This window comes from Phaethon aethereus (genome assembly GCF_964289735.1).
Source record: "Phaethon aethereus genome assembly, chromosome: 1".
Lineage (NCBI taxonomy): Eukaryota > Metazoa > Chordata > Aves > Phaethontiformes > Phaethontidae > Phaethon > Phaethon aethereus.
The window spans coordinates 220,514,478-220,531,107 of record NC_138575.1 but is presented as its reverse complement, the minus strand read 5'-3'; the positions used below and the strand labels follow the sequence as shown (position 1 = coordinate 220,531,107).

The 16,630-nt window shown below is 41.2% G+C and overlaps 1 protein-coding gene across 2 annotated transcripts in view; it reads left to right on the top strand.

Moving 5' to 3' along the window:
* The window catches only part of UVRAG (UV radiation resistance associated), a gene marked incomplete at its 5' end in the record, with an annotated part of 104,154 nt that overhangs the window by 49,681 nt on the left and 37,843 nt on the right, over positions 1–16,630 (top strand). For both annotated transcript variants that reach the window (XM_082009508.1, XM_082009507.1), the window contains one exon: positions 1,716–1,881. In XM_082009508.1, coding sequence (XP_081865634.1) covers positions 1,716–1,881 — 166 coding nt within the window. The remainder of the gene's footprint in view (positions 1–1,715; positions 1,882–16,630) is intronic.

Below are 16,630 nucleotides of genomic sequence, written 5' to 3'. Positions count from 1 at the left end.
GTCTGACCTGAAATCCCATTGTGGCTACTTTCAGTCCATAAATCGCGATGAGGCAAGGTGCACGAATCCCCATTCAGTTTGCTGTAGTTGTTGGTGAACTTACCAAATAAATATCTTGCATAAGGAAGACTTTAAAGCTGCTTGACTGTGTGGAGTGTTTTAGAAGTCAGCTTCTACTTTGGCTGTCTACAGTCATCCTACTGCGGAAGAAAGTGTATATAATAAGCCTGTCTGTATAACAGTTGTACAGGTAACCACATGCATTAATCTACAAGTGTTTGACACGAATTGGAACTTCATTAAAATCCCCTAGAGGATTTCTCACTCCCAATACTTGCTTGGCCTGTAAGGCGTGTGGTTTCTTGGGCAAAAACCTCAGTCAGCTGTCAAACTCTTTAAAGCCATCCCATAGGTATTAGCATGTGCTAACAACATGTATATTGGATGCTATAATAACGGAGGAATAATCTTTGAAATAAATTAATTTGTCAGTATGACAAAAACCAGTCTTTTGCTTTGTTTTTCTAATTGCGCTAAATGTGGTAATGAACTCAGTTTGCTAATTATTGAGAAATCAGTGGTGTGCATCTTTCAGCCCATTACTGATATTAAATCCTTACCAAAAAAAGTACTAATTCTGTATCAAAGTCTCTAGAAATAATGTATTATGAGGAAGAACTACTAAGCATTTAACTTAGTGAAATATGTGGTTAAATTTGAAAACCAGCTGTCTGGCATATATCTTATTTCCAACTCTTAGCTGATAATAATAATTAAAAAAAGAATCAGGCATCTGAAGGATCAAAAAAAATTAATTCCCTAAAAAGCAGGTTTTGCTGCAAATGTTGAACACTGTTTACTCCTTTTTGAAAGGAGTGTAACTTTTAAATCCTTATGTTTTGTTGTGTTCTAATAGAGCTCAGTATGATTTCATAGTTGTCATTGAACATCATTATAAGCTTTCTTAGAAGGTCCTGTGTTTAGCTGATGTTTGTGCCTCAGAAGGGATGACTCTTTTATGTCGTTTGTATTGGTGTGTTCGCTTAGAAAGAAGAAAAATAGAGCAAAACAGAAAGTAAAAGCCCTTACATAGCTAAAGAATGTAATTTGAATCGCAAGACCTGTGTGTAGTCCGGGCAAGTGAAGCTTTAAGGTTAAAACCTGAAATGTCAAATTGAAAATGATAGTTTAAAATAATGAGTTAAGCTAAGTTCTTCCAGCTATTGGCAGATAACAGAGTTCATGCCCTGGGGTCAATGTCTCTTCAACTGATCTCACTAATGAACAAAGTTATGGAGGTATGCAGCTTTTCCCTGACCTCAGTTGTACATGTCCGCTACGTCTAGAGAAAACCAAAAAGTTTAAGACTTGAATTTTGTCTTGGGAATTTTGTTTCACTTTTCCCATCTCTTCTTTACTCTCCCCCACCCAGCCAAATGTTGAGAAGAGTGACTTTTAGCTTTGAAAGTGTAAAATTGGAAGGAGAACAAGCCATCACCCATTTTACATTGCCCTTTAATGAAAGAGGCAAGTAGTGAACTGCAAACAGTCATGAAGAAGTCTAAATTTGTTTCAGACATGCATCTATTCTTAAGTTATAACTTCTGCTAACTTCATTAATTATATCATTCTCTAAGCAGTAAGGGTGAACTTGTGCTGAGCCTGCAGTGAGATCCAATTGATTAAATAATGATATCTTTTTTTATTATTGATAGCAAAAGATGATGGAAGCATTGCTGTTGCCCTGGGCTACACAGCTCACTTGGTTTCAATGATATCCTACTTCTTACAAGTGCCACTCAGGTATCCTATAATCCACAAGGGCTCTCGGTCTACAATCAAAGATAATATCAATGACAAACTGACGGAGAAAGAGCGAGAGTAAGTATGTTGTAAAAATGCTTAGGTGCTTTCTTCAAAACAAGAAAAAAAGCCTTGAACAGTTTTGGATAGTCCGAAGTGACACAGAGTTTGAAGTTACTGCTTTCAGCAGCCATGGGACAGTTGTTTGAGTTTCTCATGTTGGAATTCTATAATGTAATAGAGTAGCTAGTCCAGCTCTGTCGTTCTAGATCTGTTGGCAGGCATATACCATTGATGAGGCTTCTAATAATGGTAGAAAAATTTAAATAATGTGTCTTATATATGTTTTGGCTGCTGATTGGAAAACTTGCCTTTCGTGTTTTGCTGCTGGCTATGAGAATAAACTGCAGATAGCAAGTGTAGCTTACTGAGGAGTTGCTGCCAGTACTGGAGTAGTAGTTGATAAACATGAGAAAATAAATAGCTTGCTTTAATGCAGAGGATTTTAACCAATTGAAAAAGAGCACTATAAACTGTTATCTACTATAAATCAACTTAATATTCAATTAAGAGTTTTTAATCTGGTCTGTAACCATTTTCTTTCAACATGTGTCTACACTGTTGTTATTGTGCTACTACGAAACTATTTTGCTGTCTTCAAATCCACTTTCTGAATGCCTTCTCCTGCATTTTGCCCCACTGTCTTTGCACCTGTGTGCTCTAGTATGAAAATAGCAGCAATTATTGGTTAAGCCTCACTTTGTAGCCTGCAACCGCAGAACTCAAAGGAATGCAACACTGACCAGCTGCTCTGCTCTGATTCTGTGCATGTATGGATGGCTGCAAAGTCGGGCTTGCAGCACCAGTAACTTTGTTTTTCCATATGCAGGGATTGAAAAAGGAGCAAAGGACATGGCTGAGGTGAAATGAATTGTGGAAAGTGGCTGTCTCTTTTGACATGAAGCTTGTAAAAAAAAAAAAAAAAAAAAAAAAAATTTCTTCTCTTTGGAAGTGTGCAATCAAAGTATTATAATTCCTGGTAGTCCAAATTAAGATGGAAGGGTCTTACTGTGCATAGTTGAGAGGACTGGGATGCTTGGAAGTGTCTGATTTCTTTTTAAAGCTCAGTAACTTTTGGCAGGACAGCAGAGGTAACTTGCCTCAAGAGTTAAACTCAGAGATCTTCCTGTTTTGACACAATAAAATATGACTAGAGTAATTATGTCTTGCAAATTAATTTTGATACCATTTTAATAATGTGTCCAAACACTTCCTGGGTAACTTAACAGCACATTAATCTGTTTTGCTTCAGTTTAGTTCTCTAAGCATATGATGATACTCCTTCCTGTACATCACTTTCAGAAGGGTAGCAAACTGGAACATTTATATCTGGAAAACAAATTTCTGAGGAGCAGAGCTGCCTGTGTGTGGGTGTATAAAGATTAAACCAATTTCCTGTTGTCTGAGAGAGATTGCAAGGTTTAGTCCTTCAGGCTATAGCCTTCCAAACTCTCATGACTTAATACTTTATTTCACAATAGATTTCTGAAAAGGAGAAATTTTAGCTAAGTATATGAATCCCTGTTGGGCCATTTACCTGTGTTCTGCAAGATTGTTTCAGGATTAGCTCCTGCCTGAGATGATCTCTTCCAAGCTATTGGAGAGTCAATCCTACTGACTCTCAAAGGACTTCAGTTGCTATAGAAAACCTCGACTGTTTTAACTCGCAGTTTTCTTTCTAAATTAATAGCTCATGTTTCTCACCTTCTCCTAACTGAATTTAACATAGTGATTAACATCCATTATAAATTTCTTTATTTCAGTGACCTGTCTTTTACCAGGTTTTCAAACTCCAATATAAACTGTTGAGTAATTACAGTGAGGTTTTCTCTGTACTCAGTCTTTATAATAACACATAACATCATGATTATTGACTAGCTTAAACATTTTATTTGGCTTTGCAGGTTTTTTTTTTTCCTGGACTGCAGGGTTGCCCTGAGATCCATATTAAGAGCTCCTAAAAATGGTGCATTGGGGGAATAGCTAATGTTTTCACTTAAAAGCAATTTCAGAAGTACATGTGTTTGTTTTTAATGTTATACTGTACAAATGTGTTACTCCACTTTTAAGTTCCTTTACCAGCTTTTTAAAGCCCGTGTAATAAGCAGGTTAAATATTTTTAGAGCTTTCAGAATGTAAGTTACATTTGGGAAGTACTTTATCGGCTTCAGATTTGTTTGCTTGGATGATCCACGTCACTTAATCTCAAGGTTCTTGTAGAAGTATCCAATTTTGTGTGCTCCAGTTACTGTCATGTTGGAACTTAAGAGTGTACAAAAGAAGTAGGAGGCTGTGGTGAGGACTTAGCACTTGTGTCTGGCCACATTACTGAAAGTATAATGAGGTATAGAATACCTGGCAGTGGCGTACAATATATGGTCAGCTTTGTAATTGCAAAGATATTAGTGTTTATAACCAATTCAATAACTGCTCCCTTCTTGTATTTCATAAAATCATTTTGGTACTACTAAAAGGCTGTAAGTTTTCTCCCGTGAATCTAGTTGTATGACTTTCTGAACCAAAAAGCTAAGACAAGAATATAATTTTCACTAAATGTCTCATTAAGGCACTTCTTCGGTGCTCCATTTCATAGAATCATAGAAACATTTAGGTTGGAAAAGACCTTTAAGATCATCAAGTCCAACCGTTAACCCAGCACTGCCAAGTCCCCCACTAAACCAAATCCCTAAGTACCACATCTACATGGATTTTAAATCCCCGCAGGGATGGTGACTCTACCACTTCCCTGGGCAGCCTGTTCCAATGCTTGACAACCGTTTTGGTGAAGACATTTTTCCTAATATCCAGTCTAAACCTCCCCTGGCGCAACTTGAGGCCATTTCATTCGTTACTTGGGAGAAGAGACCAACACCCTCATCGCCAAAACCCTTTTCAGGCAGCTGTAGAGAGCGATGAGGGCTCCCCTCAGCCTCCTCCAGACTGAACAACCCCAGTTCCCTCAGCCGCTCCTCATCAGACTTGTGCTCCAGACCCCTCACCAGCTCCGTTGCCCTTCTCTGGACACGCTTCAGCACCTCAATGTCCTTCTTGTCATGAGGGGCCCAACACTGAACACAGGATTCGAGGTGCGGCCTCACCAGTGCCCAGTACAGGGGCACCATCCCTGCCCTGCTCCTGCTGGCCACACTAGTGCTGATACAGGCCAGGACGCTGTTGACCTTCCTGGCCACCTGGGCACACTGCTGGCCCATTCAGCCAGCTTCTGACCAATGACCCCAGGTCCTTTTCCGCTGGGCAGCTCTCCAGCCACTCCTCCCCAAGCCTGGAGCATTGCATGGGGTTGTTCTGTACTTGGGTCACGACCCAGCGCTGAGCCTTGTTGAATCTCATGCAGTTGGCCTGGGCCCATCGATCCAGCCTGTCCCGATCCCTCTGCAGAGCCCTCCTACCCTCAGCAGATCAATGCTCCCACACAGCTTGGTGTCCCCTGCAAACTGACTGAGGGAGCACTCGACCCCTCGTCCAGATATTTGGTAAGTTATTGAACAGAGCTGGCTGCAGTGCTGAGCCCTGTGGAACACACGTTTCAACATCTCCAGGGTGCATTGAATATGTAGGAAGAAAGACTACGAATGCCTCAGAAGTTCTGGAATCTGAAAGATTTCAGAGCAAATGATGGATATATAACTCCCAAATTTAAGCTACTTAGGACAGCAGCATGTTCCTCTCTCCAGTGACAAACATGCCTTTGAATAAACCACGTAAATTCCTTGGCACTGTTCTTGCAGAACTGAAACCTAGCACTTCATCATGTCCTCAGAAACATATTAAGAATGCTGAGATTAAACTATGATATGTTCTGATGCTGTCAAGCCCTGCATTTAATGCTGCTTTTAGCCTGCTCCCAGATTTTTAAATAAAGAATAGCTTCCAGTTTAGAGCAAAATAAGGAGTGTTATGTCTGGAGTGAGACATATTTTGTGAAATTGCCTGTGTTGGTGTTGCTACTGTTGTAGTATTTTTGTATGTAGTCTTCAGTTCTCTTTCGATGCTGATACAAGCTAAACATCTCGCAAAGTAAACTTCTACATTTTTCTGAATTTCTACTGAATCTTTTGAAACCATATCGGTCTCCTTGTTAGTTCTAGAGTGAGTACAGTAAGGCACGCTCATGCCATCTGTTTGGGAGCCTTTTGGCATATCTGACTCAAAGCTGTGCTCAGCTGCTACTTTTTATAATTGAAACTTCACATGACACTTCTATAACCTGCCAGTTGAATATTTAAGAACAGAATACTCATTTAGTGGAATCACGTTAGACATCTTGGAAATATGTATACTCCCATAAGAAAAAGAACATTCTTTGGAGTGTAATTACCTTTCTGGTACCCTATGTGTGTCTGGACAAGTGTAACGCACATTCAGAGCAATTATTTCTGTTGTATTTTTGCATTCTCATTCATACTGTGTCTTTTAAAAGATTTTCAAGAACTCTTATTTCCCTGCTAGGTAGGGAAAGTATAGTTTCCTACTATTTGACAATGAGAATGGTTTCAAGAAATTGTTTTGCTAATGTTGTTTCTCCGTAGTAATAGTAGAGAGAAATGAAATACTGCATGCAGTCTGTTCTGGCTTATGTTATACCTTCATCCCACTGAAATGTGTTAAGGGAGGATTAGAAAAATAACAATAGGAAGAAAGTAATCACCTCAAAGTCATATTTCAGGTTAGGGTGGGAAAAATGAAGGGGCAGAATACATGATCTAAAATGTTTTTGTATTCAAAAGGCAAAAAGAACATCTTAATTTTCAAGCATAGCTACTGGAGTGCATACAGGCATTTCAGAGTTGTCTAACCTCGAAGAAGTGTGATTTTTTTTTTTTCTTGTGTTGTATGTTTAAATATTAAACTTGTTGCCACCTAATGTTATAAAGGCCAAAAATACCTATAAGGTTCAAAAATAAAATAATAAAAAAACCCAAACAGGCCCTAGATAGTCATAGAAGAAACCTGGTCTAGTCTGGTGTATGTTTTGCAGTAATATTTGGCATTAACTGACCTGAGGTAACAGTAAACTACAGGTTTCCTTGGCATTTTATAGTTTATAGAAAGATTTAAGGTCTTTTCTTCCACTCTGTTTGACAAATACAGACACCAGCAGGCTGAAGGATACATGAATAGTTGTGATGCGGTCTTAGGCATCTGCATTCAAAGGCATCTGACCTCTCTGCAGCTATGTTTTATGATTTTTTTTTTTCATATGTACCTCAGGAACTAGACACTTGTGTGAAATGGCATGAGGAGGAGTTGAGCAAAAGTTGAGCATGCTGCTATTTACCTGTGGCTTAGATATCAGGGACACTTGAATTCAACTAGACCATGTTCATTGCCAGAGCTCTGTCTTGTGACTGAAATCAAGCTTCAGAAGAACTAAATATTGAGAACAATTAAGTTTGTTGGTTTTAATTTTTTTTTTGACAAATAGCTCTAGTGCTTGAATTTCTATATAAAGTAACAGTATTGAGCAACAGTTGAAGTACTTGTTAGTTTTGAAACAAATCTGTACAAGCTATTTGCATTTTTCATTTTTGAAGCAATCACTCTATAGCATACGAGTGGGAATGGCATTAGTAGCGATGGCAGGCAGTGTCATGATTAGTTCCCTGAATTGCTTAGTTAGAATGAGTTCTGTTCTGCTTGGTATTGTAAATTATGCTACTACTTGTCTTGGCTGAACACCTTCTGTTGTCACTAAGAAATGTCTGTCAGCTGCCCTACTGTGTTCTCATAGAAAACGGGATCAAAATGTGTCTGCAGCTAAAAGTGATAGGTCTGATCCTGAAGTAATTTTCTAGAAACTATTTAGTGATGTGTGTGTATACCTCAAAATAGTCTTTTTCTGGAGCTTGGCTTCATCATTATTGCAAACTTGGAGCATGACAGAAGATTGTAATTATTAGTCGTTTTTTTTTGGCTTAATGTTTAATTTAGGGAGGTGTTCTAGAAATAGCTCAGGGTTTTGAAGATCTGCTGGCATCAGCCTTGATCTAGAAACAAAGTGTGAGTGTGTCCAACCTCTTATATCACAGAGATGCTGCAGCACTTGAAAATAGCTGCAATTCTGTGGGTGCCAATACCTTAAAGGCCAGTTTCATTTCATTGCCGTAGCCCAAGTGGGAACTGCAAAGGTATGAGTAATCCCCATCTTTCACTGGGATGAGGCAGTCTTGTAGCAACTGAAGAGTGTACCAAGCATGAAACACAGATGCCTTTGCTGGGTCTTCAGAACAGTTCTGGATTCCTTAAGGATGTAAAGCCGTGAGTGAGTTTCTCTTAATACAGCATCTGTACAGCTAAAGCCGACATGCAAGTGCTGGGCCAAAGGGCTGCAAGCGCTGTCCGTGGCGAGTGTCAGTGTATCTGCATGGCTTGTTGACAGAGTCTTGAATTCAAATCAGCAGGTTGGTTTACCCCAGTTTGGGATGCTTTTAATTAGGGAACCAAATTACAAAGAAGTGGAAAAGTTAAATGAGTAAGTCGGGCCAGATGTACTTTTAATCTGCACATGTTCAAGCAGTTCATTTGATACTCTGGTGTTGCATTTTAGACACATTCATTTGCACTGATAAAGAAAAATTCCACTATATTGAGTGTCAGTCACGCAGTATTAAGTCATACAATCTGAGTTACTGACAGCATAAGTTCTGATGTAAAAAGTTGCATTTCTCAGGCCTGTGAGTAAAGCAAAGGTGGTATCAAAGCCAGTTCTGCTACAAGAGTGCTTCCACATTACCTTTTTTGATGTGTTGTCTTTCAATACATTTAAGCGTGACAAGGTGGATTTGCAAATAAATGGTGATAAGTGTTGGTGAGGAGGCATATAGATAATTTTGGAGAATTTGGAAACCATATGTTGAATGAGCTTATTCTAAAAGCAGTCCTCACTACTGCAGCCTTGCTTCTGTTTTGAAGAAGGGGAAAATCAGAGTTTCAGCTATAGTTCACTTACAACTGAAGATGGTTATTGCGTTGTGCCTGGTAACAGATAAGCCCCTTGCAACAAAGCAGTCTAAAAATCATGACACAAGCAAGTGAAGAATAACTTTTCACTGACATGAGCATCTTCCAACTCAATTGAGAAGTCTTTAATCATATTTGGTACTTTGGCCGAGATAATGAAATGGCAGCTTTGGGAAGAAATCTTGGCAAACTTAAATCAGATGGATGGAGATGGTTTGTTGAGAAATCTAATAGCTGTCAAAGCAAAGTTGATTATTTGTGGTAGATTGAGTGTGTGTTAAGTGTTCAACTATATTACTCAAAAAATGCTTTTTGCCATGAACTTATCTTGAACTGTATTTTTACATTCCGCATTCTTGAGGATATTTAGCTAGAGTCCAGGGCTATTTTATTCTTGATCACCACAATAATGCTTTTGCCTTCATTGGGTCAGCAAATATTACTGTGTGTGGACTAAGAATTAGATCAGGTGTTATGTAATAAATTTAGGTACTGTTAATACTATTTCTGTGAACTAGAAGCTTTTACATGTTCCTGACCAGTCTGAGAAAGCAGATCTTGTTTACTACAGTAGATGAGACCACTGACCCCAGACATCTACAGCTGAGAAATGTTTCTGTGAAGACGTACTAGTCTTAATTTACTTCCATTGGAACACTATACTCCTGATGAGATTATTTTTCAAAACACTACTTCATTTTTCAATAAGCAGGGACTTGACCTGTATAAAGTGTCCTCTAGTTAAAAATGATCCTTCAGTGGCAGGGAGATTTAAAGTCCTGATAGCAAGGTTGTCTGCTCTATCCTTGCAGATAGTCCTTGCGTTGTGATATTCATCACAGCGTGTATGTAGCAAGCCCTGAATTCAAGCTGAAATATGTCACAGAAACGCACAGTCTCCAAAAAGCCATCAGTGTCACTTGTTCTGTGGATCGCTAGCTGTTTTTTTGAGGTGTTTGAAAGCATTATTTGCTGAACTAGTAGAATGATACCCTCTTGTATAAATTGATGACTGTCTTATCAAGAACTGCCTGACTTTCATAATCTGGGTCTTTCCTTTTCCTGTGTACAGCCTGCACATATTGAAGCTGTTCTACATTCTCCAAGAGCAAGGTCACAGCAGTTACACTTCTTAATAGAAAGATGGCAGTGCTTCTGCTTTCGATTATCTGCTTGTTGAGCTATTCAGATAGGCATTTTGAAAATACATTTCATGAAGTTAAACTGCCAATATGTTTTCCTTTCCCAGTAAACTAATTGTCTTTGTATTGTGTGAAGCTTGAATGAGGATATGCTTTTTTCCCTTGGCCATCTGTATTTTTGTCATCAAGTTTGTTTTACAAGTATAGCTTTTTCTCTCAAGTAGAAACTAAAACCCATATAGTAATCAAATCTGAATTCACTTGTGATTTGTGATTCATATTCATGTATTAATCTCATCTCTAAAAAAGCAAAGCGCACACTTATAATTGTTTTTCTGTCTCTTCATTTGATTTCAGCTTTGCTCACCAGGTGGGGATCTTACTTTTTTGTTTAAAACTTTTTCCTGTCATGCTGATTGTTGGCAGACGTGTTAGCTGTTCCTAAGATCAGTTTGTGGCCTCCACCATCAGCTGGTAGCTTGATCTAAAAAGGATCTGAAGTGCTCTGTGTTGCATCTCTATAACTGAGAAGTCTGGTGGTAAAGGCAGTTTCATACTGCTGCATGTTAGTTGAGTTCCTTCCAACAAATACTCAGCTGCTTGGGTCTGCTACTCTAAGATCTCTGCCAGTCTCTACTCTGAAGCTGATCTAACCACGTCGCAGCTTATCTGAGAAAGAAACAGGATTCGAAGCTGTGCAGCCAAAGCTTCTTGTGCCTTGGTCTTCTGGTGGAGTGCTAAGAGGTTGGAAAGGCTGGGGATTTTGGTGTGTGTGGCTGGGGATTTTGGTGGTGATTCAAAGTGTCCTGGGGAATAGTGGTTTCAAATAATCTGTCTGGACAGTGGTAGTCATAACACCACAGAATGGCTTGGTTTGGAAGGGACCTTTCAAGGTCATCTGGTCCAACCCCCCTGCCATGAGCAGGGACATCTTCAACTAGACCAGGTTGCTCAGAGCTCCGTCCAACCTGACCTGGGATGTTTCCAGGGATGGGGCATCGACCACCTCTCTGGGCAACCTGGGCCAGGGTTTCACCACCCTCACTGTCAAAAATTTCTGCCTTAGTCTTTCAGTTTAAAACCATTACATCTTGTCCCATTGCAACAGGCCCTGCTAAATGTCTGTCCCCATCTTTCTTATCAGCCCCTTTAAGCCCTGGCAGGCTGCAAGAAGGCCTCCCTAGAGCCTTCTCTTCTCCAGGCTGAGCCCCCCCAGCTCTCCCAGCCTGTCCTCCCAGCAGAGCTGTTCCAGCCCTCGGAGAATTTTGGTGGTCTCCTCTGGCCCTGCTCCAACAGGTCCATGTCTCTCCTGTGCCGAGGGCTCCAGAGCTGGACGCAACACTGCAGGGGGTTCTCCCCAGAGCGGGGCAGAGGGGCAGAATCCCCTCCCTCGCCCTGCTGGCCACGCTGCTTTGAGGGCAGCCCAGGACGTGGTTGGCCTTCTGGGCTGTGAGTGCACGTTGCCAGCTCCTGTCCAGCTTTTCACCCACCAGGACCCCCAAATCCTTGTCCATGGGGCTGCTCTCCATCCCTTCATCCCCCAGCCTGTGCTGACACCAGGAGTTGTCTCGACCCAGGTTCAGGACCCTGCCCTTGGTCTTGTTGAACCTCACGAGATTCATGCGGGTCCATTCCTTGAGCTTGTCCAGGTCCTTCTGGATGGCATCCCGTCCCTCAGGCGTGTCAACCGCACCACTCAGCTTGGTGTCATCTGCAAATTTGCTGAGGGTGCCCTCGATCCCACTGTCTGTGTCATTGATGAAGATATTAAAGAGTACTGGTCCCAGGACGGACCCCTGAGGGACACCACTCATCACTGATCTCCCATCTGGACATTGAGCTGTTGACCAGTATGCTCTGGTGTGTGACTATCCAACCAATTCTTCATCCACCCAACAGTCCACCCATCAAATCCGTATGTCTCCAGTTTAGAGAGAAGGATGTTGTGGGGGACCATGTCAAAGGCTTTACACAAGTCCAGACAGATGACATTGGTAGCTCTTCCCTTGTCCACTGAGGTGGTCACACCATCCTAAAATGCCACTAGGTGGGTCAGGTGGGACTTGCCTGTGGTGAAGCAATGCTGGCTGTCTCGAATCACCTCCCTGCCCTCCCTGTGCTGTAGCAGAGCTTCTAGGAGGCTCTGCTGCATGATCTTCCCAGGCACAGAGGTGAGGATCATGGGTTGGTAGTTCCCAGGCTTCTCCTTGCTACCTTTTCTAAAAATGGGTGCAATATTTCCCTTTTTCCAATCTCCAGGGACTTCACCTGACTGACAGGACTTTTCCAATATCATGGAGAGTGACTCGGTAGCTACATCAGCCAATTCCCTCGGGACTCTGAGATGCATCTCCTCAGGGCCCACAGACTTGTGTATGTTCAAGTTCCTCAGGTGGTCTTGAACCTGATCTTCTCTTCCAGTGCGAGGGACTTTGCTCCTCCAGTCCCCGTCTTGCAGGCGATTCCCTCGAGAGGTGTGGGAAGAGACACTGCCAGTGAAGACTGAGGCAAAGTTGTCATTGAGTACCTCAGCCTTCTCCTCATACGTGTTTTCCAGTTTGCCAGTGCTCCTCATCAAGGGGGGATACGCTTTCTTTGATCTGCCTTTTCTGGCTGCCATACCTGCAGAAGCCCATCTTATTATTCTTTGCATCCCGTGCCAAGTTCAGCTCCAGCTGCACCTTGGCCCTCCTGGCCCCATCCCTGCACAACCAGGCAGTGTCCCTGTACCCATCCCAGGATCCCTGTCCCTGTTTCCCCTGCCTGTGCATTCCCTTCTTGCCCTTCAGTTTGCCCAGCAGGTCTCCACTCAGCTGTGCTGGTCTCTTGCCTTCCCTTCCTGATTTCTTATACCTGGGGATCGAGAGCTCTTGCACTCTGTTGGAAAGTGTCCGTGAAGATCTGCCAGCTCTGTTCTGCTCCCTTGTGCATGAGGGCAGTTTCCCAGGGGGTCCTATTGACCAACTCCCTGAAGAGCTTGAGGTTTGCTTTCCTAAAATCCAGAGTCCTGACTTTACTCTTTGCCTTCTCACTTAAAGGCTTTCAAGGTTTGCTTTCTCCTGGTTCGGAAAAGTCCCAGCACTTTTAAATAACGCAGGCTTTCTCCTCTGGATACAGCATTCCTTTACAATGAGGAAACAGGATGTGGTTAGGTTGGAGGGAAAACACTAGCTCCTTCCTCTCTCCCTGCCTCCCTCGCAGCCCCCCAAAAGGGGGTGAGGCTGAAATAACTCAAACTTCAGTAAATATTTAAACTATGTTCTTGTATGCTCCTCATACTTCAGTCATATCAAGCAAGAACTTGTGACTTTTTCAGGTCATGGGCTTTTAGTTCTATCCTCATATGGGGTGTCCTATCCATGGGGTTAAGCTTGAAATTCATCGTTTTCTGAGCTGCCTTATTTTTTGGTGGTGTTGTGAGAGGCACAGTTGTTCCCTAGATCTGATGGATGACTTTGCTATCACATCAGTGACGGTTAGAGTCACAGAAATTACATCAGTTCTTTATCTGTATAATATTGAATAATTGGGTTTCAGCTGCATTCTGCCAAGCCTCCTCTATAGTCATCTCCCTCCAGCCATCCTCCTTACTGTCCCTGGAAATAAGAAGTGAAGGAAAAAGCCATGTCAATGGCTTTCTCTGACAAATTCAGTGGATGGAGTTGGGCAGGAAGCAGTCAAAGGCACAGCAAATACAGTGCTGTGAAAATGCAGTAGTATCGGCTTCACTTACTCATTGGATCAAGCTTCTGATCTTCAGTTAACTAAGAGTTAACTAAGTGTTCTTAAAATATAATTTAGCTTGGAAAGCTACAAATATTAATGGTCCTTGAACTTTTGCATCACTTTGAAAATTAAGGTTATCTAACACAATTCCAAACTAGATGTGGAATTTTACCTGTGTTTGCCAAATGGGATGTAATATGCTGTTTAAATTGTGCCACGCTTCAGTGTGGAAAACAGTTAGATATGATGTGTAAAATAAAAATTAAAAAAAGTTGTTTTACTTATTTCTTCCCTAAAGCACTTTCTGAAGTAGAGATTAAACTTTGAGACTTTAATATAATTTGGGATATAGCAGAAGTTTGAACAGAAGAGAGAATAAAAAAAAATCTAAAACATATGGTGTAATACCAAAGTAGAAGCAGGTGAAAGCAGTTAAAAATGAAGCAATTTCTTAAGCTTTAAAAATAGTTTGTATTAAAGACAGGCGGTTATAGACAATAAAAATTGGCCACCAATATATTAGTACATATGTGATTTTTCTGGATACAGAGGAGTTCATAAATCACAGAACACAACAGTAAATGTATTTGGACTTGAATTCATAAGAGATACTTGAGGTTTGAAATAAACGTATGGAATAAGGATTCTTTCAGCTTTTCCTAACAGTTACCATCTGTCTGAACCAAGAGTTCTGTGGTGATTTACTGCATGCTCATCAAACACTGAGGTTACTATGTAAAACAGCTAAAGATTACCTGAGGATATAAAATTAAATGAGATCTTGATGGCTGATAAGTCCTTTTCTAAGGTTGGCTGGAAAAGGTAGGGCAGTGAAGAGAAGTTCTTAGTGGTTAGAGTAGAATATTGAGCACAATTTATTTATGAGTTTTAAGAAGGGTGGTCTAATGCCTAAAATGCTGAAATTATGCTAATGACATTTTTAGCTTTGAAACAGACCTAGTTTTCCAGAATCTGTATCTGTGGACAACATAAGCAATCTTTAAAAGACCTTTTTTCTGTAGTCAGTTTTCTAATTTTTAATTATATCGTTATTAGTGAGCAGTTTTGGCTGGAGACACTGTAGTAGCAAACTTCCTGCCCATGCTGTCTTATCAAAACCAGTGGGTTAGTACATATATTCAAAAGTCAGTAAGATATGGGTTAAGACCCTTCCTTTTCTTAAGAAGAAACTCATATTTTTCATAAGGGGGAAGAAAAAAAACCCACCAAACCTGATTGATCCAAACTGTAGGCATCTCCCCTAAACTATGAATATGAAAAAGAAAAGTCCTTGTAAGAGGCTTTGCTCTACCATCCACTTGTGAAATTTCTCTGACTTACTTTCATTGGCACATAAGCATAGTCTCCTTCCTTATGCCTTGAATCATAGAAAATGAAGCTGAAATCAACACTGGAAAGTAATTTGGACAGTCTTTCTACCCAAGGAGGGATGAAGTTTAATTAGAAGGAAGTGTGACCATACCTGAGAGATAAGGTAGTTTGAACTTGCCTTAGAGAGGATACATTAGACTTCTTTGTGCCTGTATCTTTATGATTATAAGATGATCTGCTTATGTCTGATGAACAGGTACTTTCAGCAACACAGAGCAATGGTTGGTGGTCTCATGGGGCACGCTGCAGCTTTTGGATTGGATTGTTGCAGAGAATGTTGTAGAATCACCGAGTCTACTTCCAGCAGAAATGTCTTCAGGCCCTTTGACAGGTGCAGTTGGTCAAAGGTGTTCATTGAAACTCCTGCCCCCAGACCACAAATGTTTTTAGACCTGTTCAAGAATACATCTTGAACTGAAAATTGAAATTTGCCTTGGTTGAACACTAATGTTTCTGTTTAGCTGTTTGCATCTTAATGATTCATCTGGAGAGGAAATTATGGCAACCAGCCACCATTAGTTTTCCTTATTGACTGGGAATGTGTATATTGAGTTTTTGTTGGTTTTTTTTAATAGAAAGCCTTTTAAACTGGAGTTGACAATTTAGTACCCTGCATTCTTTGTAACCTTAAAAATGTGACTTACTGTAGTAAGATTATGCTTTTCATTTCAGTTTGGGGTATAGCCGAGTGCTTATGTCTAAGGTGTGTGCTACTTGACTAAATAACACATTAGAAAAAAATCTCATTAAAGACTGGCTCCAGAGTAATAGCTCCTTAAGAGTCCTGTTGATGGAGTAGTTGAGCTTGATACCCATCAGAATGGTATTTCTCTTTGCAAATGTTCAAACTGAGTATTTATTTGAAAGCTTAGCATTTGTGAAGACTTGCAAGATCCCTGAAGATTTCAAAATTTAATTCTGTTTTTGGTGGTAGGATGATTAGCAGGTTGAGGGAGGTGATTCTGCGCCTCTACTCGGACCCTACCTGCAGTACTGCGTCCAGCTCTGGAGCCCACAGCACAGGAAAGACATGGACCTGTTGGAGCGGGGCCAGAGGAGGCCCCAGCAATGCTCCAAGGGCTGGAACAGCTCTGCTGGGAGGACAGGCTGGGAGAGCTGGGGGGGTTCAACCTGGGGAAGAGAAGGCTCCAGGGAAACCTTCTTGCAGCTGGCCAGGGCTTAAAGGGGGCCTGTAAGGAAGATGGGGACAGACATTTAGCAGGGCCTGTAGCGGTAGGACAAGGGGTAATGGTTTTAATCTGAAAGAGGGGAGATGTAGACCAGGTATAAGGAAGAAATTTTTCCTGATGAGGGTGGTGAAGCACTGGCCCAGGTTGCCCAGAGAGGTGGTAGATGCCCAATCCCTGGAAACATCCCAGATCAGGTTGGATGGGGCTCTGAGCAACCTGCTGCAGTTGAAGGTGTCCCTGCTTATGGCAGGGGGGTTGGACTAGATGACCTTGAAAGGCCCCTTCCAACCCAAAGCTTTGACAATTCTACACTGCTGCTGTAGTTTTACATGGAGA